Source organism: Saccopteryx bilineata, chromosome 1, assembly GCF_036850765.1.
Source record: "Saccopteryx bilineata isolate mSacBil1 chromosome 1, mSacBil1_pri_phased_curated, whole genome shotgun sequence".
Classification (NCBI taxonomy): domain Eukaryota; kingdom Metazoa; phylum Chordata; class Mammalia; order Chiroptera; family Emballonuridae; genus Saccopteryx; species Saccopteryx bilineata.
The window spans coordinates 356,550,130-356,577,628 of NC_089490.1; the positions used below are offsets into that span (position 1 = coordinate 356,550,130).

At 35.6% G+C, this 27,499-nt stretch overlaps 1 protein-coding gene across 4 annotated transcripts in view; it reads right to left on the reverse strand.

The window, feature by feature from the left end:
* Positions 1-27,499, reverse strand: part of SBF2 (SET binding factor 2) — a 513,016-nt gene that overhangs the window by 241,713 nt on the left and 243,804 nt on the right. For all 4 annotated transcript variants that reach the window (XM_066250933.1, XM_066250932.1, XM_066250931.1 and 1 more), the window contains exons 4-6: positions 22,691-22,813; positions 21,246-21,356; positions 19,022-19,127 (exon numbers count right to left, since the gene is read on the reverse strand). In XM_066250933.1, the coding sequence (XP_066107030.1) occupies positions 19,022-19,127; positions 21,246-21,356; positions 22,691-22,813 (340 nt within the window). The remainder of the gene's footprint in view (positions 1-19,021; positions 19,128-21,245; positions 21,357-22,690; positions 22,814-27,499) is intronic.

The following is a 27,499-nucleotide window of genomic DNA, read 5'->3' on the forward strand; positions in this document are numbered from 1 at the left end:
TATGATGACTATAAAATGAGTTTCCAAACCCAGGACTTCCTCCACACCGACCAGTTAGCACTCAACATGCAGCAGGGCCCTCATTTGCCCTTCACTAACCTGCTTATTTATATATCCATTATCAGTATGAACTCACAGATTCCTTTTTTTTATTCCAACATTTTATAAGTCACATTATTTTTAAGCTAAACAAGTCCTAGACTTAGATAGAGGGCACCCTTTTCACCTAGTTCCTATGTTCTTGTGACATGAGTCCTCCCTTTATTTTTTAGTTCTTTCTTACTTTCTGGCTTAACAAAATAATCCAGGCTCATATTGTACCTACCCTGTCTCTGACCTAAAGTCAGTCATTTCTACAAGGAGTCCTGGTTTCTTTTTGTGAGGAATGGTATTAAAGAGCAAGATTCTGGGTATTAGGGTAAATATTAGATCATTTCTACTGAGGTGTTTTTGATTCTGAACCACTTCTGCAGATTGAGTTAGGAAATATATGCATGTATATAATATATACATGTACATACATGAACACAGATACATGCTTATGGATATCCACATATATATGTATGTGTATACACACACACACCCCTGAGAAATCATGGTCCACACCATTACTTTCAATTCAAATCTATTTCCACAGGATCTACCTACCGATCTAATACATATTTGTATGTCTTTTCTTCTAGTGAGAACCCTGGATATCAATAACATAAACATATTTATTCACTTCCTGGATCTTAGATTACCTAGTAAATAGTTACAGGATTTTTCAGCCATTCTAACTCTAAAAATCACACCAATTAAAAAGGAATTAATTTATTTTCAATTCTCTCCTCAAACCTGTCCAGTACTGAGGCATATAGTCAAATAATGTGTTTTTAAAGTTACTTTTGTCAATTTTTCTACTTCAGTGCAATTATTTTATTCATTTGAAAGACAGTGGAGTTTGTTTCTGTATGCTTCCAGTTTTAAGATTTTCTTTTCTTTTCTAAGTAAGAGTAGGGGATATACAGAGACAGACACCTGCATGCACCCTGACCGGGATCCACCTGGAAACCTCCATCTGAGGCTGATGCTCTGCCCATCTGGGGCCATGCTTGCAACTGAGCTATTTTAAGCACCTGATGCGGAGGCTTGAGGGAGTCATCCTCAGCGCCTGTGGCCACCATGCTTGGATCAATCAAGCCATGGCTGTGGGAGGAGAAGAAAGAGAAGAGGCAAGGGAGGAGTGGAAAAGCAGATGGTCACTTCTGTGTGCTCTGACCAGGAACTGGGGACATCCACATGGCAGGCCAACGCTCTACCACTGAGACAACTGGCCAAACAAGATTTTCTCTTTCTTCCCATCATGATTGATCTAATATTATTTTCTGAAGAAGCAAGACCTAAATATACTTCCAGAAGTCAAAACTATAATGTCTACTCAGAGAAGTGTCACTCCTTCCCAAAATTACTAGTATTGTGCCAAGATCAATTTCCTGGTTGTTATAATATACTATGTTTATATAAGATATTATTGTTGGGAGAAGGTGAGTGATGTATATTTGAGGATTCTCTGCACCAATTTAGCAAACTCTTGTCAAAGAATTTTAAAATTTATATTTGAAAAGTCTGTGGTTGTATTAATTTCCATGGCTTCTGTAATAAATTACCACAAACTGGATGGCTTAAAACACAAATACAGGGTGAGGCAAAAGTAGGTTTACAGTTGAGAGTACGCAGTTTATTCTTGTATTATTATGTATTAACTATTGTATTATTTTCCATAGGAAGAACTGTAAAGCTACTTTTACCCAACCCTGTATATTATGATCCGTAAAAACAGCCAGACATAAAGGGACATACTGTACAATTCCATTTACATGAAATGTCCAGAAAAGGCAAATTTATAGAGACAGGAAGTGTGGTTGCCTTCCTGTCTCTATAAATAATAGTGGTTGCCTAGGTATATTATCTTAAAGGTCTGGAGGTCAGAATCTCATGCTTGTGTTTTTGAGCTTCTAACAACTGCCCATGGCTCCCTTCCACTTTCAAGGCTGGCAAAGGCGAAGTGGGTCTTTCTCTCTTATGCGCATCACTCTGACACGGACTCTTTTGCCTCTCTCCTTCCATCTTTTAAGGACACTGGTGATTACATTGGGCCCTCCTAAAGGAGCTGACCCTCGGGTTGGACTTTGAAAGACAAGCAGAAGTTAGTGAGAGAAGCAAGAGCAGCAAGGCTTTCAGCTGACAGAAGGTGCGTGCACAGAAATAGGGGACTGAGGGAAGAAGAGGCACGGAGACCTACAAGGGGTTCTGCCGAGGGAAACTTCACGGAGAATCTGCATACTGTGAGAAGGAGTCCGCGTTTTCCTTCTGGGGAAGAACTTTTCCCTCCCTACTCCTACCTAAGCTCTCTGCAATCTCCCACAATAAGAAAGAGAATCCATTCGATAGCCCATCAGAAAATAAAATTCATAGCATCATTTAGTATCAGATAAATTGTGAAGAAGGAAGGCATCTATTTGTAAGAAACTCTATCCTACTTACATCATTAAAAAAATGGTTCATGATATAAAGGGGTGAATCTTACATTAAACTTATTAAGATAGGATTTATGTCTCATATAGCACAAATGAGTTAGGGACAATATTCTAGTGCCTAAAGAGTAAGTTTTTCATTATCTAGAAAGATTATATAGTATAATAATTTACCCATATATAATATTGTATACCCATACTATAACACATACATCAAAATGTTTTAAGAAATTACATTAATGTTTTTATTCCTAACTAGCAGTGCTTATTGCTTTTTGTTCACAGCAACACAGTTATCTATAAATCCAATTTCTTTGAACTACAAGTAAAAATCAGTTTTCTGCCTAACTTTGAGTTGTTTCCTAGGTTCAGTAGCCAGAATCCACCCAAAGCTGCACAATAACAGTAGAGAAGACAATATAAAAACAACATTCCAGTGATATTTACTACTGACTTCAGTACAATAGTACAAACACATCCTGTTGATTATTCAATGAGTAAAACATTCTGAAAAATTACTTCCTGATTTTAGTTTTTCTTTAGAGTTAAAGTTCTAAAATTCAGAGCACCAAACACTAACAAATGTATTTGTTTCCCGTTTTGAAAAAACACCACCAAAAACTTACGTCCAGAATCTTCCCCTTCTCTGAATATAATGATATGCTGCACAAGCAGAACACTGTCTCAGCTTGCAAATGGGAAAACTGAGGAAATGAAAGCCATCACATCAAGACAGGATGCATTTCAGAAATCTTATTATAGTTCTTTCTGGTCAATCCCCATTGGAGAAAACAATATAATTATGTTCAAAGCTTAATACAAGTCATAGAAAAGGAGATTTCTCAGTCATTTGATCAGTATTTGTTGAGTACCTATTATGCTCCAGGCACTGGAATACAGCAATGGGGGAAAACAAGATCCCAACCTTCACAGACTAACTAAAGCTTTATATATTTTATAGAGTTTAGTTTTGTAACTCTCACTGAGAGGCAATGTTGAATATTTGTTACAAATTCAGAATATTATTTCCAATGTTAGAAACAAAAATCTTCTAAGTAAAAAAATAGTTAAGAAATGTAACTGAATTGGGCAACAGTACATGGGTATATTCTAGTGGTTAGGCACATGAGCTTGTTCCCTTGAGGGTGACATGAAAAAACTACACTTTCTGTGTTTTTAAGTAAAATTAGCAATATGGAAATTTTTAAGCATAAGAAATCAATTAACAAATACATATGATCACTAAGAATTCAAATCTAAAACTGTGTATACCCCAAGTAACAATCCATAAAAGACCACTTGACTAAAACTGTAAAAAGGCACAGCACATTTCCTTCCTTGTTAAACAGTGTAATTGGTTTTCTAGGTCTCGGATAATCATCACATCAGATTATTCCAACACCAAATGGCCCTGATTCCTAGTCTGTGCCTGTACAGATCACCCAGGTTTTAAAATCTACTTTAGCATCTACATTTAAGAAGCAGGAAGCAATAGGGCCCTAGGAATAGAACAGCAAACAAAGGGGAATGAAAATATAGAGTAATTGGAGAATTAAAGCAAGAAGCAGAGGTTACACTTTTAATTAAAACTTTTTCGTTGCTTCTCCTCTTTCCTCCTGTCCTCCACTGTTAAAGCTTTCCCAACCTGCAGAGATATATGTATAAGAAACTGCTAAACTCTAGGGATGGATACAAAGAAATTAGAGGCAGGCTCCAATGAGCTCACAGTAGAGTGAAGATGGCAGGTTGGTAAATAAATAGTTAAAAACACAAAGGATAGAGACATGACCAAAGTGCTGCAGAAAAGGGCAATTTGTCCTACCATAATATGTAAGTGCATATTCTTAAATGTTGGAGTAACCATATTATATAAGAAGAACAATAGCTAAAGAGCTGAAAGAGTAAAATAAATTTTAGACAAGGGAATTTTGTGACAATGAAGGATAACCCCACTACCTTGCCTCAGAACATTTGCATTCATTAACGGATAATTCAATACAAAGATCTAGATAGCTATTTAATAGCATCATTTAAGCACCATAAAAGGTAAATAAAGACAGTTTTGAACCAGGATCCTTCAGAACTGTCCTCAAATTATATTATCCAGCAACCACATACTTTAATTATGTGTAATTCTAAAAAGCATAGCACACTGGTCAACAAGCACTCAATTGGTCAATGACTGTCAGTCTTTGGTATTTAAAAATAGTTTCCTCTATAAAACTAGCATAAATATTTAATTTTTAATTTCAAAAAGAAAAGCAATCAACTTCCTGATAACATTCTGACTACTTCCTACAACCCTATGCTCAAGCGTCATCAAACATAAAACAATGTTCTTCCTTCTGCCTGGAACACCCTTCTCCACCTTCTCTAGCTAGTTAAAAGTTAGCTCTTACAATTTGACTTTGGGTGATGGGTATATAACCTAATCAAATGTCAAGATGATCTGGAGATGGTTTCTTTGAATCTACGTACTCTAATTGATCAATGTTACCCCGTTAAAATTAATTGTCTAAATAAAATTTTAAAAAGAAGAAAAAAAAAACAAAACTTGAGGACTTCCAAATCTAGCAATAGGAAAAATTCATTCTTGAAAACCTTGTCACCAAAACCCCTAAAAATTCTAGTTAGAATTTTTAAAAAAGATTATTAAAAATAAAGATGGCCCACTTATTTACTAAACATTACATATCCTATATAAATAAAACTGAACATATAAAGAAAAAAAAAGTTAGATCTTAGTATCTGTATAATGGCACTAATTATACTGTACTAATTTTTAAAACATATCTGTTTCTCCATTAGGCTAAATGTATATCTGGGATAAGGGCTATGATTTTTAAAATCTTTTTATTCCTATTACTAGCATAGGACCTTGCACATGGTAATGGCCTTGTAAACATTTGATAAAATATATATTTTTGCGGGAAATATTACAGTGCATTACAGGAACTTTATTCTTAGGAATATTTATTACAAGAAAATAAATTAGAACAATCTTCCTAGAGATCATTAGACCTCTGGAGTTGAATACGCACTGCAGGCCATTTCTTCAGAAAAGTGCTCTAGAATAGGCTTGTGAGAAGATTTCAATTGTTTCAAATCCTCAAAATAGCTGATATTCAAACCATCAAAAATTATCACAGATAAAGTAAAACACTAGTTCTTTTTCACCTAGAGGAGACTATTCCATTCATAGTAATGGACTAAACTATGTGTACTCAATTTCTCCAACTATCTTTTTTACTACATATATCTAAAAATAAAATGTCTACTTTGTCTTTTCCCATTATAATTGGGAATAACACTAAAACAAGTAATAATGTTATACAGAGTAGAACAAAAGTAGGTTTACAGTTGTTATTTGGAAAATAATACAATAATAAATAATAATACAAGAATAAACTTATGTTTTATATACTCACAACTGTAAACCTACTTTTGCCCCACCCTATATAAATAAACTGGGAAAACTGAGTGACAACAGAAACATGATCCAAGGTACTAGATTTTGATCACTGAAGGAAAAAAGATAAAAATCATTCTGCAATTGGCAAAGGCAAGGTTATGGGGAGCAGAGGGACAGCTGTGACCCATTCATGGACACTTGAATCCATGTTAACACAATAAATTTGAAATTTTAATAAAAATTTTTTGAAGTCATTCTACAACTGATGCACTATTCATCTGGTTCATAAATTTACCAATCAACATATTCTTGTTAAAGGTATTTCCTTTTAAGCGAACAATTTTGCAGAATCTAACCCTTTATTCTTTCCTCTGGCATCATTTCATTTTTCTATTTAGGAACTAATTATTTTTGTTACTTTTATAAAAGTTAATATCACTTCAAGCATTATACACAGAAGCTTTTCTAGGGGAAAACAAAAGAGAGAATATCAAAAGTTTTCCATTAATATTTAAAAGCAGAAATAACTTTCTGAGTAGCAAGTTACAGCTACAATCAATACTTTAATAATGTTTATGTACAAAGTAAAAATGTAAGATAAACTAAAGAAAACTCTACATAACATTTAATAATTTAAAAAATCTGTATTGAGTATGAGATAATCTAATTATCTAAACCTACATTGAGTATTATAAGAGTTAATGAAAAACTGGCTAAAGTTAAATATGGGTAAACAAAAAGATAGTATGCATATAAAAATGTTTATACCATGAGGAAACAGACCAAACCATGAAGAAACAAAAACTTTGAAGAGATCAATAATGAGTATAGAGATTGAAAACAGTAATCAAAACCTCCCAACAAAGAAACGTCCAGGACTAAATAAATGGTTTTTCTGATGAATTCTACCAAACATTTAAAGAAGAATTAATACCAGTTCTTCTTGACTCTTTCAAAAACAGTAAAGAGAAGGGAACATTCTCAAATGAATTTTACAAGGCCTGAATTATCCTAATAACAAAGCCAGATAAGGAAACTACAGATGGTCCCTGAATTACAGTGGTATGACTTGCAATTCTTGGACTTTACAATGGTACAAAAGCAATATAAATCAGTAGAGAATGTACTTAGAATTTTGAATTTTGATCTTTTCCCGGGCTGGCAATATGTGGTATGACACTCTCCTGGTGCTGGACAGTGGCAACGAGTCCCAGCTCCCAGTTAAACACACAGTCACAAAGGTAAACAGAGTACTGTGCTGCCAGCAATTTTTGGATACTATGGTTGAGTGTGTTTAAGGTAGGCTAGACTAGTTATGCTGTTCAGTAGGTTTGGTGTATTAAATGCATTTTAGACTTACAATATTTTCAATTTACAATGGGTTTACTGGAACGTAACCCTATCATAAGCTAAGGAGCATCTGTATAAGACAACTATAGGCCAATATCTCTGATGAATAAAAATACAAAATTTCCTACTAAAATAACAGCAAACTGATTCAACAGCACAAGAAATAAAAAAGATCATACAGAATGCCTGACCAAGTGGTGGTGCAGTGGATAGAGTGTGAACCTGGGACGCTAAGATCCAGGTTTGAAACCCCAAGGTCACCGGCTTGAGCACAGGGTCGCTGGCTTTAGCATGGGATCATAGACATGACCCCCATGGTCGCTGTCTTGAACCCAAAGGTCACACTGGCTTGAAGTTCAAGGTCACTGGATTGAGCAAAGGGGTCACTGGCTTGGCTAGAGCCCCCCCTCATCCTGGTCAAGGCACATATGAGAAAGCAATCAATGAACAACTCAAATGTGGCAACTACAAGTAGATTCTTCTCATCTCTCCCTTGCTGTCTGTCTCTGTCTGCCCCACCCCCTGGCCAAATATATAAATAAGTAAGTAAATAAATAAATCATACAGAATGATAAAATAGGATTTATTTCTGAGATGCAAGGATGGTTTACACATATAAATCAATTAATATGATAAATCACATTAATAAAAAGATTTAAAAATCACATGATCATCCCAATAAATACATTAAAAAATTCAGTATGTTGTCATGATAAAAATCTCAACAAACTGGGTATAGAAGAAACATATTTCAACATAATAAATGCCCATGGGTAACAACTTAATGCTAAAAGGTTAAAAGTTTTACCAGTAAGATCAAGAATAAGACAAGGGTACCCATTCTCACTACTCCTATTCAACAAAGTACAAGAAGTCCTAGCCAGAACAATTTGGCAAAATAACAAAACTAAAAGCATCCAAATCAGAAAGGAAGAAGTAAAATTTCCTCTGTTTGCAAATGAAATGATCTAATATATCGAAAATCCTAATGGCTCCACCAAAAAACTATAAGAATAAATGAATTCAATTATGTTGCAGAATATAAAATGAACATACAAAAATCAGTTGCATTTCTATACACTAATAATGAACTAACTTAAAAAAGAAATAAAACATCACATTTACAATCGCATCAAAGTGATAAAACACTTGGAAATAAATTTAACTGAAGTATAAGAACTGATGTTGAAAACTATAAAACTTTGATTAAAAAATTTAAGACACAAATAAATGGAAAGGTATATATGTTCTTGAATCAGAAGAATCACTATTGTTAAAAATGTCAATAATCCCAAATCATCTGTGGATTCAATGCAATCTCTCAAAATAGTAATGACATTTTTCACAGAAATATAAAAGATATCCTAAAATTCACATGGAACTGTAAAAACCCAGAATAGTCAAAGCAATCCAGAGAAAGAATAAAGCTGGAAATAATCAAACTATATTACAAAGCTGCAGTAATCAAAACAGTATGGTAATAGTATTAAAACAAACAGATTAATGGAACAGAATTGAGAGCTTAGAAATAAATTTATACAGTGTGACCTGTGGTGGTGCAGTGGAAAAAGCATCTACCTAGAATGCTGAGGGTGCAGGTTTGAAACCTGGGCTTGCCTGGTCAAGGTACATATAGAAGTTGATGCTTCCTGCTCCTCCCCCACTTCTCTCTCTCTCTCTCCTCTCTTTAAAAAATAAATAAAAATCTTAAAAAAAAAGAAACCCATACAAATACAGTCAACAAATACTTGATAAAGGAGTAAAAAATATTCAATGGGGAAAAAAAGAGTCTCTTCACTACATAGTGCTGGAAAAATTTAATAGTCACATGCAAAAGAATGAAACTGGACCCCACCTTACATAAGTCACAAAAAACTATAACTTGAAATGGATTAGGTACATACATGTAAGAATCCAAATTATAAAACTTCAAGGCAAAAACAGGGGAAGAACTCCTTGACATAGGTCTTGGCAATGATTTTTTGGATGAGACACCAAAGTGCAAGCAGCAAAAATAAATAAATGGGACTGCTCCAAACTATGAAGTTTCTGTACAGCAAAAGAAACAACCAGTAAAGTAAAAAGGCAACTTACAGAATAGGAGGAAATACATGTAACCATGTATCTGATAAAAAATGAAAGCCCAAAATATTTAAGAAACTCATACAACTTATAGCAAAATAAAGAAACCTTATTAAGATATGGGCAAAGGCCTTTAATAGATATTTTTTCAAAGAAGATATAAATGCCAACAGGTACAGGAAAAGATACTCAATATCACAATCACCAAGGAAATGCAAATCAAAATCACAATGAAATATCATCTTACACCTGTTAGAATGATTATTATAAAAAGGAGTTAAGTGTTGGCAAGGCTGTGAAAAAAAAAGAACCATTGTTTGCTGTTGGTGGGAATGTAAATTGTTGCAGCCATTATGGAAAAGAGTATGAAGTTTGCTTAGCAATTTAAAAAATCGAACTACTATATGATACAGCCATCTCCAGTATAGTTATATATCTAGAGCAGTGGTCCCCAACCTTTTTTTTGGGCCACGGACCAGTTTAATGTCAGAAAATATTTTCACGGACCGGCCTTTAGGGTGGGACAGATAAATGTATCATGTGACCGAGACAAGCCCCAAGAGTGAGTCTTAGATGGATGTAACAGAGGGACTCTGGTCATTTTTTAAAAATAAAACATCATTCAGACTTAAATATAAATAAAACAGAAATAAGGTAAGTTATTTATCCTTTCTCTGCAGACCAGTACCAAATGGCCCGCGGACCGGTAGGTTGGGGACCACTGATATAGAGGAAGTGACATTACTATCTCAAAGAGTTATCAACAGCCAAAACAGAAAAAACCATGTGTCCATCAGTGAATAAATGTATATATCAAGAAAATGTGGTATAACGGAATATTATTCATCCATAAAAATGAAATCCTGCCGTTTGTGACAACATGAAAATTTGATGACATTATGCTAAGTGAAACAAATCAGACAAATTAAAACAAATATTTTATGTTCTCATTTATATGTGAACTCTAAAAGAGGTGAACTCGCCCTGGCCGGTTGGCTCAGCGGTAGAGCGTCGGCCTAGCGTGTGGAGGACCCAGGTTCGATTTCCGGCCAGGGCACATAGGAGAAGCGCCCATTTGCTTCTCCACCCCTCCACCGCGCCTTCCTCTCTGTCTCTCTCTTCCCCTCCCGCAGCCAAGGCTCCATTGGAGCAAAGATGGCCCGGGCGCTGGGGATGGCTCTGTGGCCTCTGCCCCAGGCGCTAGAGTGGCTCTGGTCGCAACATGGCGACACCCAGGAGGGTCGCAACATGGCCACGCCCAGGATGGGCAGAGCATCGCCCCCTGGTGGGCAGAGCGTCGCCCCCTGGTGGGCGTGCCGGGTGGATCCCGGTCGGGCGCATGCGGGAGTCTGTCTGACTGTCTCTCCCTGTTTCCAGCTTCAGAAAAATGCAAAAAAAAAAAAAATAATAAATAAAAAATAAAAGAGGTGAACTCACAGAGAGTTGAAAGGTTGTTGCCAGGTATTAAAGGTTAGGGGAAATGGGAAAATGTTGGTCAAATGGTAAAAGATGAAAAAGTCTGGGTAGCCAGTGTACAGCATGGTGACTATAATTAATGATGCTATATTATATAATTGAAAGTTGTTTAAAGAGTAGATCTTAAATGTTATTACAGTGCATATGCGCGCACACACACAAATGATAATTATCTGAGGGGATGGTAGTTTAACCTCACGGTGGTAATCATTTTGCAATACATATGTGCATCAAGTCATCAGATTGTAAACCTTAAACTTACATGCTATATGTCAATAATACCATATCAATAAATCTGTAAAAGGCCCTGGCCAGGTGGCTCAGTGGATAAAGCATCATCCCAGCATATCAAGGTTGCAGGTTCAATCCCCGATCAGGGCACATATGAGAAGCAATCGGTGAGTATGAACTAGATGGAACAACTAAGTGGAATGATGAATTGATGCTTCTGTCTCTCTCTCCCTCTCTCTCCTACTTTTTTCTTCTCTCCCCTTCTCAAGTCAAGGGGGGAAAAAAGAAAAATAACTGGAAAATAGTATAAACTTAGAAGATATAAGACCAATGTTTAACTATGAAAACAGAGTGATGATAGCTGAAGGCCCATGATCATGTTAGTCTGTGACTAAAAATGTTTAATAAATAGCCTGACCAGGCAGTGGCACAGCAGAGAGAGCGTTGGTCTGGGATGCTGAAAACCTAGGTTCAAAACCCTGAGGCTGCCAGCATGAGTGCCGGTTCATCGAGCTTGAACGTGGGCTCACCAGCTTGAGCACAGGGTCACTGGCTTTAACATGGGACCACAGACATGACGCAATAGTTGCTGGCTTGAGCTCAAGGTCACTGGCTTAAGCAAGGGGTCACCTGCTCGGCTGGAGCCCCCCAGGTCAAGGCACATATGACAAAGCAATGAACAACTAAGGTGCCACAATGAAGAACTGATGCTTCTCATCTCTCTCCCTTCCTGTCTGTCTCTCTCTAAAAAAAGTCTAATAAGCCTGATCTGTGGTGGTGCAGTGGGTAAAGCATCGACCGGAACACTGAAGTCACTGGTTCAAAACCCTGCACTTGCCTGGTCAAGGCACATGTGGGTGGGAGTTGATGCTTCCTGCTCCTCCCCCTTTTCTCTCTCTCTCTCTCTCTTTCTCCTCTCTAAAATAAGTAAATTAAAATGAAAAAGTCTAATAAATAGTATACTGTAAAAAATTGGAATAAATATGCTAAAACTACTGAGTTTGCAGTTAAAATTGAATCTATAGGTGAACAGGTATGACAAAAGATGTTCTGAGAATTCCACAAAATTATCTGGATCAAGGTGTGACACCTGAGTTACAAACAGCTATGGATTCAATGAAAAAATCAGAGGGGCTTTAAAAACCAGTTCCTGTGTAATACAATCTTATTGACATAAAAAAAACCCTACAGTTTTCCACACAAAACACAAATCTTGAGGTAAACAAAATAGATCACTTAAGCTGCAAAAAAAAAAAAAAAAAAAAAAAAACCATAAAAAAGAAAAAAAGATGGAAAGTAAGAAATTAAAATAACAGAAAAGAATGGAGAATGAGGTGGGTGATGGCAGAAGTCCACATAATGATTTCAGCCAAACACAAAGAATTCTCAAACTGTGGAAAACAAATTTATTATCCTAATGATCCTTGGAGAAAAGAACCACGAAAATATTATCATTATATTTAGACCTTGCACAGGAAAACTAGTCAAGGCTACAAAAGAATCTTATAGTCTTATCTGCTTCCTGTCTGTGCATTGTAAAATCCACCACCACCACCCCACCCCCAACCCAGGTAGTGAATGCTGATAATGGTCTAATATTGGCTTTCAACAACAGTCCAACTGAAATGACTGGTGGCAAGAGCATGCCTTTAGAAACTACAACGCTGCATATAGCATGGTTTTAGAGGCATTTTTCTTCCTCCTTTCCTGTCTTATCTTTTCCTTATTCTTTCCCTGAAAAGATAACAGGACACAGAAAATTAGAACAGAATAAATCCTAATATTCTTTTGTTATTCTCTTGTCATAAAGGCAGTTCCTGAAGTTCACTGTTAGTAAGGGAAAACTCCTTATTAATAAAAAGGGAAAAAACAGAGCAGAATTTCCATATGATCCCTGGAGATATCTGGGAATCAGTATCAGCCCTGTACTGCACACCTCTACACTTTTTATCTGAAAAGAATAAAATCTCTAATTTGTTCATGCATTGTACTTTTTAAAAACATTAAGTTATAAATATAACGAGTTAAACAGTTTTACAAGGCTTGAAAAAATATTTTTAGGCCCTGGTTGGTTTGCTCAGTGGATAGAGTATCCTTCCGGCATGTGGACATCCCAGGTTCGATTCCCAGTCAGGGCACACAGAAGTGACCATCTGCTTCTCTCCACTTCCTCATTCCCTCCTCTCCTCCCATAGTGAGTGGTTCGATTGTTTTGAGCACCACATTGGCCACTGAGGATAGCTCAGTTGATCCCATCACATCAGCCTCAAGCACTAAAAATAGCTCAACTGATTCAAGCATTGGCCCCAGACAGGGGTTGCTGGGTGGATCAGTTGGGGCACATGTGGGAGTCTATCTATCTCCCCTCCTCTCATTTAAAAAAAATAAAAGAAAAAATAATTTTATTACCAGATAAAACACAAATATAGAAAACCATACAAATCAACTGCATGGCTTAATAAATATGTTATACATAATTTGATGACAAAATAACCTAGACATGTTTTCTTTGAATATATGTACCCTGATTTATTAATGTCATCCCATTACCATTAATAAAAATTTATTAAAAAAAAAAAAAAAAAAGACTGACTTACCTACAACAACAACAACAACAACAACAAAAAAATATGTTATAAACACCTAGATCAAGAAGAACCTTGCCAGTGACCCTAGAAGCCCCTTCTATGTGCTCCAGTGACAACCACCTCTCTACTGCCACAGAAACTATTATACCCTGAGTTTATTCTAGTAATCATATTCTTGATTTTTTTCTTTAAACAGTTTTATCACCCAAATGTGCATCCCTGGATACTATAGTTCAATGTCACTCTGTTAAAAATGAGATGTGTCTTAAATTTCTTTTATCTATAGGTTCCTTCTCCATTCCTTTCTTTCCTTATAATTTATTTCTTAAATGACCTGGGAGCCTGGATTTTGACCACTGCCATTCGGTGTGTTCCCCTATCTTCTGTACTTCCTGTGCTTGCACTCCGACTTCATCCCTTCGGTGAAACTACAGGCAATGTTTGGTAAGGCGTGGCACATATCTGCTCGGTTCTCTTCTTGTCATAAGAGTTATTGATGCTTAGTTCTTCATTCTCTGAGAGTTGTAAAATGATGTTCTATCTCTGTAGCTTCTTTCCTGTTTATTGATAGAATACTTTTTTTTTTTTTAAATTCTTCTCTCCCATCCCTTTTATTTATTCATTTTTTTTTTTTTTAGAGAGAAGAGAGAGAGAGAGGGAGAGAAGGAGACAGAGAGGGAGAGAGAGGAGAGAGGGATAGAGAGAGAGAAGGGGGGAGGAGCTGGAAGCATCAACTCCCATATGTTCCTTGACCAGGTAAGCCCAGGGTTTCGAACCGGCGACCTCAGCATTTCCAGGTCGAGGCTTTATCCACTGCGCCACCACAGGTCAGGCCAAAATTATTTTTATTTATTTATTCATTTTTAGAGGAGAGAGAGAAAGATTGAGAGAGAGAGAGAGAGAGAGAGAGAGAGGAGCAGGAAGCTTCAACTCCCATATGTGCCTTGACCAGGCAAGCCCAGGGTTTTGAACTGGCAACCTCAGTGTTTCCAGGTCGACACTTTATCCACTGTGCCACCACAGGTCAGGTCAGAATACTTTTAAAAAGAGACAATCTCTTTATCTACTATTGGGTTACCCTGTACTATATAGTTCATATATATAAGACAGAATAAACGCTTGATTATTTCCTTTACTGTTAGGTTTTCAAGATAACAAATTGGTTCCCTGTCATATTCTGAAGTGACAATATTTTTATTTTAATATTACTATGGATTCATGGATTTAAAAACAATTGCTGAGTTTCAACCAACTGCAATTATTATAATTTTTGAGGGTAAAATTTCAATCCTCTTCAAGATGGCTTCTGAATAGTTCCGACAAGGCCCTGATAGCTTTTTCTTTATTGAGATATAATTCACATACCATAACATTCACCCTTTTAAAGTATACAAGTCAGTGGTTTTTAGTATAGTGACAAGTAAAACTATCACCAGCATTTAACTCCAAAATAATGTCATGACTTAAAGAGAAACCCCATACTTATTAGCAATCACTTTCAATTGTCCCCTTTCCCTAGCTCATGTCAACCACTAATCTACTTTCTGTGTCTATGGATTTTCCTATTTAAATTTCATATAAATGGGATCACATAATATGTGTCCTTTGTACCTAGCTTTCACTTAGCATTTGTTTTCAAGATTCATCCATATGTAGCATGTATCAATACTTCATTTTTTATGGTAGAATAATATACCACTGTGTGAATATACCACAATTTGTGTACTCAGTCATGACTTGACAGACATTCGGGTTGTTTCCATTTTTTGGCTATTATGCATAATGCTGCTACGAGTATTCATGTACAAGCTTTTATATGAACATGTTTTCAATTCACTTGTAGAATTTGATATATCTGATTATCTATCTATCTATCTATCATCTATCTATCTATCTATCTATATAAACCACCACTACAATTAAGATAATGAACACAAACATCCCAGTTTTCTTGTGTCCCTTTATAATCCATCTCTTCCTACCCCCAAGGCAACCAGTGATCTGTCATCATAGATTAGAAACTGTTTCTAGAACTCTCTAAAATCCAAATCATACAGTATGCATTTCTAGGGGGGGGGGTCTGGCTTTTTTTTCATTTAACATATTTTCAGATTAATACATGATATAGCATGTATCAATAATCCATTATTTTATATCACTTAGTAGTATTCCATTATATGAATATACCACATATTATCCATTACCACTGATGGGTACTAAGCTTATTTTTAGCATTTAGTTTATTTAACTTTTTAAGTCAAGCTGTGTTCCAAGGTACCTGCCCCCTTCCCATTAGCAGTGAATAAAAGTTCCAATTCCTCCAAATCTTTGCAATACTGAGACAGCTGCTGAAAAGCCAGAAGGCTCCTCTCTTCCCACTTCTTGAAGGATAAGCCTCAAGTTGGGCACTTTCTCTCAATTATTCCAAGTGGTAACTGTCACAGCAAACCACCCCTCAATCCTCGTGTTCTTAATGGCCCTCAGGTATCCAAACTATGCTGATTCTGTAGTACTCCAAGGGAGGCAGGGCAGAAACGAGTTGCTTGGGCAGGGCAGTCCTCCATAAAGCCACACTAGACACAAGCTCCACTCTCCTCCTCCTCCTCCAAGGAGAAGCAGCAAGCTGGGGTGTGCTCTCCCAGAACCCAGCTGTGCTGGTTTGGGGGACAGGCTGACCTGGTAAAGTGAAATTGTTCTTTTCACTCTTTCAATGTGGCTGATCTCAGCTTTGTCATCATCTGGGCTACCACAACTTAACTGGATTCTGGAATTCTCATAAAGGTATTTTGGTCTGTATAACATTGTTAAATAGATGTTTCTGTGGGAGAAGAAGGACTAGGACTTTCTATTTTGCAGTCTTGCTAACATTACTCCTCAAATTCTTATGCCTGACTGTTTACTCTTTCATTATTTTAAGCATATTTTAATATCTGAATCTGATAACTACATACTTTTGGTTAGTGTGAGTTTTTTATATTGTCTATGGTTCTTTTGTATTTCATTCATTTAGGATTAATACTCATATTTCTGGTTATTTCTAAGTGTTAGGCATATATATATTTATAGACATATCAGAGGCCTAAATGCAGTTGTTTTGTTCCAGAAAAAATTTGCTTTTATTTCTTCTATATGGCTAGAGCCAACAGGGTTAAGAATCACCTTAATCCATTTCAAGGAACTAAAATGATGTCCAGCTGTAGGTCAGTTCTTCAAAGGGCCTATTTATGTGCAATTTACCTATTCTTACTCGGTTTGTCCTTTACGGTCCCAACTCAAAGCATGACAGCTTTATAAAACAATCTCCATTGGTAAAACTTGAACTCAAATTTTCCCCTTCCCCATGAGATATCAATAGTACTGATCAGCTCTTCAGTTATTTCTCCCAAAATCAACATGTACTCTGGGAAAAATTGGTCCCAAATGTCTGGCGCACTTCTCTAGGTTTCATGCTTTCCTTAGACTGTGGTTTGGTAATTCGTTAATTGCCTCAATGCTTTCAAGCAGATGTTGTTTATACTTGTACAGCTTTTCAGTAGTCAGTGTGAAGAGGGTTGGTATGAATTATATAGGCCACCATTACCGGAAGAAAGGTCTAAGTTTAATAAATTTATTTATAGCAGTCTTTCTCAGTGAGAGTATTACTGCTATTTGAGGTAAAAATTCTTCTGGTGTATATGTCACACATGAAAAATGCTTAATATTTCTGGTCCTGGGCACTAGATGCCAGTACCAATCCCTCTCCTCCCCCTAAATCACTGTGAAACTCAAAAGCATGAGAGGCTTATAAGGTACTCATTAAGATAAATGGTAGCATTTAAAAATGCAAAGCTATTTTATTTATGTCACACCCTATTCTGATACATGGTAAGTCTCTGCTTTGATTGACCCTTTAGAAGAAGAGAGTCTATTTTAAAAGTAAGGGGAATAGTGCCGTACTAAAATCAATTAAGCCAATGGTTAGGAGGGACCATGAACAGGCTGTAGGCAGTCCATGAACCTCTAAAATTATTTCCAAAAGTAAGTAGAGGGAGGATTTAATCAGTAATATATTCTACACAGGAATAACTGAAACTATAAATATTTCATAAATTTATATAAATAGAAACTATTTCATAAATTAAAGAAAATAGCTTTAATTAAATTAGGACTTAGTTGAGATGACTCAGTGAGTAGAAACTTTTGGAAGGGGGAAAAGAAAAGAGATTTAGAGTTTGCACTACTGAGGGAGGCAGACGTAATGGGGAAGAAGTACTAGTTTGGGATTGGTATCACCATCCATCTTTGTTAGGATACTAGAAAACTTTACTTATATTTAATCTCTTCTAAGGATTTCTGAATTTGAGTGATTGAAATAGCAGCAGAAGAATAAGGATGAGCCACTAATGAAAAAGAATAAGCTATAGAGCTCAGTGAGGAGCAGAATTAGTACAAGGAACTGAGAATTTTATGGAGAAGCAGAGTATGCACCAGGGAAAGAAAAGTTTCAGTATAACTAGAAAAAGACAAACACAGACGGAGAACAATGACAAAGACTGAGTCAAAGAGAGTGGGACACTCATATGCAGGCATATATAAAGGACAAGTAAGAGGTAAAAGTAAATGGGAATCTCTGACATCCTCACCGTTAAGTTATATTACTCCTTAAATGAAGTACAAGCTGTCCAACATACAGAGAGCACTTTCTAGTGTCCTCCCCCCATTCTTCATTCTGGCTAATAGAAGGATAGAAGGATGCAATTTTTAATTTCATCTGACAAAATTTCTACAAAAGTCATTTGTTTAAGGAGAAGCAAAATATACTACCTATTCATCTTTTAAAACATAAAGAAAACATGTCTACTTTGAAAAGTCTAATTGACTCCAGAGTAAAAGGGGCCCCGGGTTAAAGTTTTTCTTTAAAAAAAAAAAAAAACTGCTGCCCTGGCCAGGTGGCTCAGTAGATAAAGTATCATCCTGATGCACCGAGGTCACAGATTCAATCCCCACTCAGGACATGTACAAGAAGCAATCAATTAGTACACAACTAAATGTAACAACTAAGTGGAATGGCGAGTTCCCTCTCTCTCTCTCTCTCTCTCTCTCTCTCTTATCTCTCTCTCTCCCTTCCCCACTTTACCCCTTCTTCTTTTTCTCTCTCTCTTTTTCCCTCCCTTCCCAAATTCTCCCTCTTCCTCTCTCTCAAATCAATGTAAAATTGAAAAAAAAAGACTACTAATGTAATTATATATATTATATATCAGGTATTTAATGGCTTGCTTTTTATTTTCTTGATTCACATCAGGTAACGTGAGCTTTAAACACTTCTTCTTTTTTTTCTTTTGGTAGGGTTCCACAAGCGGATATTGAAAATGGGAGAAAAGACATACCCAACTGCTGGAACAGGAGAGCTACACTGGTGCCTGTGACAGGAAGACTTTCATGCAAAGGAGTCTGGATCAGCTGTCTGTCTCCGGCACCCAGGGAAAACAGCTTCTGTGGAAGGGGAAACACACACACAAACACATCAATAATTTCTTTTCAGACTTTCTTTTTGTCCATAGAGACAGAGAGAGGAACAGATAGGGACAGACAGACAGGAAGGAAGGGAGAGAGATGAGAGGCATCAATTCTTCGTTGTGGCACCTTAGTTCAATGATTGCTTTCTCATATGTGCCTTGCCTGGGGGACTACATCAGAGTGAGTGGCCCCTTGCTCAAGTCAGCAACTTTAGGCTCAAGCCAACAACCTTTGGGCTCAAGCCAGCAACCATGGGGTCATGTCTATGATGCCATGCTCAAGACAGGGACCCCATGCTTAAGCTGGAAGAACCCATGCTCAGGTTGGTGACCTCAGGGTTTTAAACCTGGGTCCTCAGTGTCCCAGGCTGATACTATGTCCACTGCACCACTGTCTGATCAGGCCAGACATTTTCTTAAGGTAAAAATATTTTCCTTTGATGTTCAGATTTAGAGTAGATGATGACCATATTAAGATCCAATTAACAGATGCAAAGAGCAGTTATGAAACCCAAAATATTCAAGCTACTTTTTGCCCGAACAGAATGTGGTACAAGAAAATTCAATAGTTGAAAGTTGAAAATTTAGTAATAATGAAATACAAAGTCACTGACAATCATACTTAACCGAAAAATAAGAAAATGTTAGTTATCATTTATATGTCAGTTATATTTCAATAAAACTGGGAAAAAGAAAAGCAATATAATATGAATCACTTATGTACTTTTAATATTTCTAGTAGATACAATAAGACGTTTTTTAAATTAAAAGAGAAATAAAATAAAATCAAGTCAACAAAAACCCCATTAAAATAAAGGCCCATATGGCTAAAATCAAATGTAGTATTTGTTCTTATCAGTTTAAAATAAAGGTCCATAAAACAATTGCAGTGCTTTAAATCTTAGATCTAATTGTGACCACACTAACATTTCAAATTCTGCCCTTGGAGCAGAGAGAGGCAGGAGAATGAGGAGAGCTCAAGAGGCAGAAGGGGGATAAAAACTTAAAGAGACAAAGAGACAACGGGAAAAGACAGTTAAAAAGGCACAGGGCAAGGAAAAAGGATGACAATTAAAATAAAAGGATGATAATTTCATTATAAATAGTCTTTGCCAGACTGAGGATAAACCATGTGATTTTTAGAGGACTATCCTCTTCCCCAATACTATATAAGGAAACCAAAATAAGTGATCAACTAGTCAACTCCAAGGCTTATGGAAAAGTCTTTTTTTTGAAAGTATGGCGCTTTAGAAACATTATCATAGAGCTGAGGTTCTTATTTTTCTACTTCAGAGACAAATATGAAAATTTCAAGTTATACGGAAGATGAAAAACACATGACTACTTTGAGAAAGTTTTATTTTAGTAAAAGAATTTAATTTCCTCATTTGAGGCTCATGGCAAAAACCTTGGGAACTTTTCAGGTACAGATTCCACTTTTCAAAGAGCTGTGATTTTAGATCATGGTCAACATTATTATTACTAAAGTTAACAAATTAAAATAAGAAAAATAAATCCTCTTTTTACCAATTTTAAATGTAAGCTATTCTATTAAAGATTATACAGAAAACAGTTTCAGGATCATATATAATTACTATTATCCAAGGAAATGAATAAGTTAATAAATCTATTCAGCAATAGTTACAAGGTTACCAAAAACTGTTTTGAGAGTTTTCTTAATGTTATCTCCTAATTTTTTCACTCAAGTTTTTTTTGACTCAAGTTAATTAAATGAGGCATAATTATATAGAGGAGTAAGAGGGGTACAAAAAACACATTTTATAAGTTCAACTTTAGAAAGTGTATTTCCAAGAAAATGTAAACTGGAGTTCAAGTTACACAAAATATGACTTCTAATTATGTTATGTGAAAGGTGAACCTTGTGTTAAAATTAACCTCATGACCTAAGAAAAGAATGGAATTTTGGGTTTCTAGAAGGCAGACCATAGGGACAATGCTTAACTAAACTAAGATCCTCTTTAAAACACAAATATTTAAAGAATTTTATTTTTGCCCTTTTCTTCACAAATTAAATTAACTGGAAGAGAGGGTAAGAGGAATGGGCCTTCTTCATCACTCTGTTTATTCTATTTACCTGAGACCCTCCAGCCGCAGGGACAAGGCACGCACACAGGTTTGCAATGAGACTCTCCAAGGAGACATTCAGACTATCCACATATACAGTGTAGATCAAACCCAGGCATGCCTGCAAAGGGAAGATGCATGTAGTCAGTTCATGGAAAAAGTAAGCACTTAAAATAAATGATTGTGACATCTGCCCCTAGGAAATTTCTCTTTGAACCTACTAGAGGATATTGTACAGTGACCAGGGAATAAAATTTAAGTGACAAATGTTATTAAGTTTATTAAATTTTCCTCCAGAACCAGAAGTTCTAAATGAGCTTTTGAGATGAGTTTATAAAAAGCAGAAATCCATAATTTGTAAAACAGGCGTGTGTGCTGAGATAACCACTCTAGCCAATTTGTAGGGTTTAAAACTGTTTTATTTTTTTGTCTCAACTTATTTTACAAAACACCAAATTTCAAGAAAAGTATGTAGAAATTGTATCTTGTTTTGTGATTCGTATAAATTCACAACATTAATTCTACATAAAAATTTAGCTTATGTGAATTATTATAAAAGATAGCAAAATAGGCACAGGATATTAACACTTTAAGCTTGGAAGTAGGTGTTAAAAAAGGAAGACATAATGCAATCTTTACTTATCAACTTATTAAATTTTGTAACTGAAAAATTATTTGTTGGGAATTGCCTCATTATCATTGAAATATTGACATAAAGTTAATTTTTCTAAAATACTTATAACTTCAATGTTATAAAAAAGTTTGCCGGAAATTATGTATTAATTTCCCAAATCCTTAGAAAGTTTTTAGGTATATAGAAAGTTTTAGATATAGATATATACACACATACATTCCAAAGAAGATCTATGATTTTGGATCAATTATTATTTCTACAGGGAGCAACTAAAATAGGAAAGAACAAGCCCTCTCCTTTCAAAGATTAAATGTATTTACAGGTAAATTAAGATGTTTTTCTTACATTTGAAAATTCTGAGTATCTATAAAACAAAATATCTGAAAGTAAACTATATTTTAAAGCTATGGCAGCTTTAAAAATACAAATATCCATCCTCTTTACTTCAACCTGGATTCATCAAAAGAAGGTGAGTAAAACTACACACAGTAGTTATATTACTAATGTATTTTAAATTTGCTACTGGAAATCAAATGATTTCTTTAAGCTACATAAACTTTGGAGCCAGTAAACATGGGACCTTTTATAAAAAAAGCCACTACATTCTTAAAATTTAAATAGTCACATTAACTTATTCAGGTATTTATTTCATGAAACATAAAACATTTCTGCTGTTAACATTAATTTTATCGATGAATTCCTAAATCAATTTATTTTAAATACAAAGACAGTTTAAACACAAAGAACCTGTTACCATGGTTCACTCAAAACAGATTTTACGCAAGAATATATATCAATAGCGACAACTAAGAGTTCTTTACCCTAAAAATGTCTGGATAATCTAATCTGGATACCAGCACCAGGCTTTTGGGAGCAAATACTTCTGCAGGCTGAATTAAACCAGTCAATTCCACTTCACCTTCAATCTCTTCCTTCTTTGTTCCCTAGAAAAAGAGGCATTGTAATCAACACAGACAGAATTTCCTAGGTTTAAAACTCACAAAAAAGATATATCATACTTTCAGATAATTTATAAAATCCTAAATTAATTGCAAAACATAATTTATAATATAATTTATAAAAGTAAAGAGCATACTTTGAAAGGCATCTAAATTATAAAGCAAGGCATACCTGTTTCATTTTTGAAAACCTCGTTAAGCTGCAGATCTATACCACAACTTTGAGCATTTGGTTTCTGTGTGAGGTACCAGCCAGTAAACAAAGGTAACTTAGATACATTCAAGGTATTTTAAATAGCAGCCCTAAAACTAAAAAAGACATTCATTTAAATGGAAAGTCAGTTTTCAAGAAAAGAAATATCTGTTTTAGAAGTCAGACACTAATTTTCATTTTTGTTTTTTGTCCAAATCTTTCCAACAAAAGTGATAGTCATTTAGCATTCTCAGGCTTGCAGACTGCTCGATGCTCTCAGAAGTAAAGCCCACTCAGCTCTACATTCCTTTTGCTCCTAAGCAACAACAATGTTGATTTTTTGAAAAGGAATATTTTTATACAAAAACTAAGTTTCAGAATGTGCTTTATGCCTCTGAACTATACACTGAAAAATGGTTAAACGGCAAATCTTCTGTCATATACCGTATTTCCCCATGTATAAGACGCATCTTAATTTGGGGGCCTGAAATTTGAAAATAAAAAAAATTACATAAAGTTATTGGGCTCAAGTTTTATTCATCATAAAATTCATACAATTCCTCATTACTGTCAAAACTCCCATCCATTAGCTTGTCCTCATCTGTGTCTGATGACGAATCACCATCTTCAACAATGAGTGCAAAAACAAGCGCGAGACAGTGGGAAATGCAAGTAAAAAAATCTACAACCACTGTATAAGACGCACCCAGTGTTTGGACTCCCAAATTTTTTCGAAGAAAGGCGTGTCTTATACTTGGGGAAATACAGTATATTTTACCACAATAAAAACATCTAGAATAAAAAAACCCACACACACATCCAAGCTTCAATTACTAAATATTGGTTAATAACATAAACTCTGAAAAATATTATTCCCATTTATGAGTTAAGAAACATTTCCTGTGCATCTAGTGTTCCATACTACTACATGACACACTATCAAATTTTAAATAAAAAACAACTAGTAAAGCATTCAGATTTACTTCTAGATGATGTTCTAAGATGCTGGGACATTCTCCCTAATTAGAACCCTCTTTTCTTTTCTTTACAATGATCAAAAGTCCGCTTAAAACTTACCTTCCTTCCTGAGGCCTTTCCTTTACTGATGGTTCTCTTACTTTTAATTCCTCCCACAGTTCACCAACATATCACACTTGCTCACACTTATTTCTCCTGCCAAACCTCTCCCCAAAATGCCACCAAGTGCTGCATCCACTTGACATTCCCACTTGGATGACTAACAGGTATCTCAAACATGTCAAAAACATAGCTCTAATTTTTCTCCCCAAGTTCCATTCCTCCTGCAGTATTGCCTATCTCAGTTAGTGGAATCCTCTTCTCCCATTTAGCATTAATTCATTTTAGAGAGAGGGAAGAGACAGAGAGAGAGAGAGAGAGAAGGGGGAAGAGAAGGAAGCATCAACTCCTATATGTGCCTTGAGCCGCAAGCCCAGGGCCCCAAACTGGCGACCACAGCGCTCTAGGTCAAAGCCCCATCCACCTCGCCACCACTGGTGAGGTCCGATTGCCCTTTCTTTCGTATCCCATATCCAAACTGTAAGCAAGTCCTGATTTCTTACCATCACCACTGCTACCACAATACGTGAGCCACTAACACTGCTTGTCTGGATTATTTTAACAGCCTCTCTCAACTCTGCTCTAAACTCCTCAGCCCCACTTTGCTTCCTTGCTGCTACTTAAACATGCCCGGCATTCTCCCAGCTAAGGATCTTAAGCATTTGTGTGTTATTCTTTTGCCTGGAACACTCTTTCTACAGATATGCTAATGATTAATTCTGTCATCTCCATTAGGTCTTCATTCAAGGGGACTTGTGCTTATACCCTACTTGCAACTGCAAGGCCCTAACTCTCCCTATCCCCTTTCCTTGCTTTATTTTTCTCCATGGCACTTGTTACCATCCAATATGTTATCCATTTTACTTATTGTGTTCTGCTCCATGAAGACCAGGATTTCTATCTTACTTCTTCTTGGTAATTTCCCACTTTCTAAAACAAGAGCTGGGCACATACTAGTTGATACTAAGTATTCACTTGCTGCTTACATGCAGGAATAAATTGTCTTTGTCTTTGAATAGTTTTCTGGGTATTTCACCAAGGAAAGTCTCTTTCCCTCTTCATGGAAGCCAAGAACTGTATTTTCTATTTCCTTTGGAGCCTATATAGTTTTGGTATAGTGAAAGATAACCAAGTTATTAGATGTCTATAAGATGCACATATCCAAAGGGACTATACATTTACTTTTTATGTATGATATGGTCCATATGCTCTTCACTTGTTCTTAGCTAAAAGGCCGAGACACAATCAGATATTCTTAAAAGCTTTTCATTTGTTAAAAAGCAAAGCTAAAATTAGGTTGCTTGGTTTCTGGAATCCTTAGGAATAATAAAAATGTGATGAATATAAATTTACCAAAGATTTCCACACCTAATATATCATATTCTTCATGGAATACTAATAAATTTGAAATGACAAAAGAATGACTGAAATTCCTGAAAGAGATAAAGCTATCCACATTTTTATGAGATTGTGATAAATACCCTAGAGTACCATTAGAAGTCAGCTTGAGTAAGTAATAACCATTTCAAATAAATGACCAGTAACCTACTTTAACCGAAACACAAAATAGAATGCATTGGTCATTTCTTAAAGTTTAATTTACTTCTTTAAGTAAACATTCACTAAATGGAATAGTTATTAAAAAGAAAGAAAACCAGTCTAATATAATTTAGGTAAGTATTTACCTCACCTTTTATTGCACATGATGACTTTTATTTTGCAAATGTGCTATAAATCATAAGACGTTATTTTAAATTCCAATAGCTCTCCTATAAGAATACATTTTAAGTTAGAGAAAATTCATGTTCCTTTTTTCAAAGTAAAATGTACTGATATGATAAAAACATTTAAAACCCCAAAATTTTTAGTTAAAATAAGGCTTGTTCTAGGAGACTGCAATGTGGTGTTTCTGATCAGCTTTTTTAATTCATAATTTATCATGTAAGGTAATATTGCCTCCTCTATAGCTGCTAGAATATCTTTTGTGTAATTATGTAATTATACTGGGGGGTTTTTTTGGTTTAAGTTTTACAATGAGAGACTTTCACACATTGAAAATATCTGAGAAACTAGTAAGCAGGAAATTAAAAATAGGTTACGAATGTAGATGTTATACTAAGGCCCTGAAATTTAATACATATATATATTTTTTTTTTTTTTTAGATTTTATTTATTCATTTCTAGAAAGAGAGGAGAGAGAGAGAGAGAGAGAGAGAAGGGGGGAGCAGCAGGAAGCATCAACTCCCCTATGTGCCTTGACCAGGCAAGCCCAGGGATTCGAACCAGCAACCTCAGTGTTCCAGGTTGATGCTTTATCCACTACGCCATCACAGGTCAGGCTGAAATTTAATATTTTATTGCATTTTCACATATTTTATCTCATTGAACAATATTTACAAGCATTCCTCTAACCTAAGATTATTCCTTGGTTTTAGCAGGTCCTGCTAAAGATAAAAATTTATTTTAAACACTGTTTCACGGTGACTGCAAGATTACCTTGCCTTACCTCTTATACATATCATAAGGATATGCCACAACTTCCTTACTTATAAATCTTTTCCTACCTATTATTACTATGAACTACATCTCCTACTGGGATTCCCAACTTCTATGTAGTTTACATTCATATAGTTCATAGTTTCTCTGCTTCAATAATATGGGATAAATTAGTACCCACCGTATCAAATTGCCCCAAAAGTGCTATCGCCCTTTAAACATATCTTGAGACAAAAACGCTAAGTTACTAGATTATTGATTTTATAAAGATCTTATATACAGGTACAACTTTAGGAAGGTTATCCTATCACTCAGGCAGAGCACTTCAACCTCATTCTTGCTGCATTCCTAATACTTGACTCTTGTCCCTTCTACTCAGGAAAGACTTGTTGCATTCATCATCCTTTCTGTGCTAAGTTCATTTTCAATACCACCAGTTTCACACTAAAACCTTCCTACAAAATTTCTTTAAACAATTAGTTTAAAAAGGAGGAAAACAATTATGCAAATAAAAAACTTTCAGTTCTACATTTCCTTTTGGAAATGTAACTAATTTGTTACAGTGTACCATTATACAAAGTTGCTGCAATAAAACAATTTAAAGACAAATTTTTTTCAAAATGTTAAGGACACTACTCTTTTAAGGATTCTTGCTGTATTGGCCAAGAGTTTGCTTAAAGGCTTTTAATCACCGTAAAAAAATAGAGGACTGGATGAAGAAGATGGGGCACATATACACTATGGTATATTATTCAGCTAGGAGAAATGGTGACATCGGATCACTTATAGCGGAATGGTGGAGTCTTGGTAGCATTGTGCAGGGTGAAATAAGCGAATCAGAAAAAAACAGAAACTGCAGGATTCCATACATTGGAGGGACATAAAAGCGAGACTAAGAGGCATGA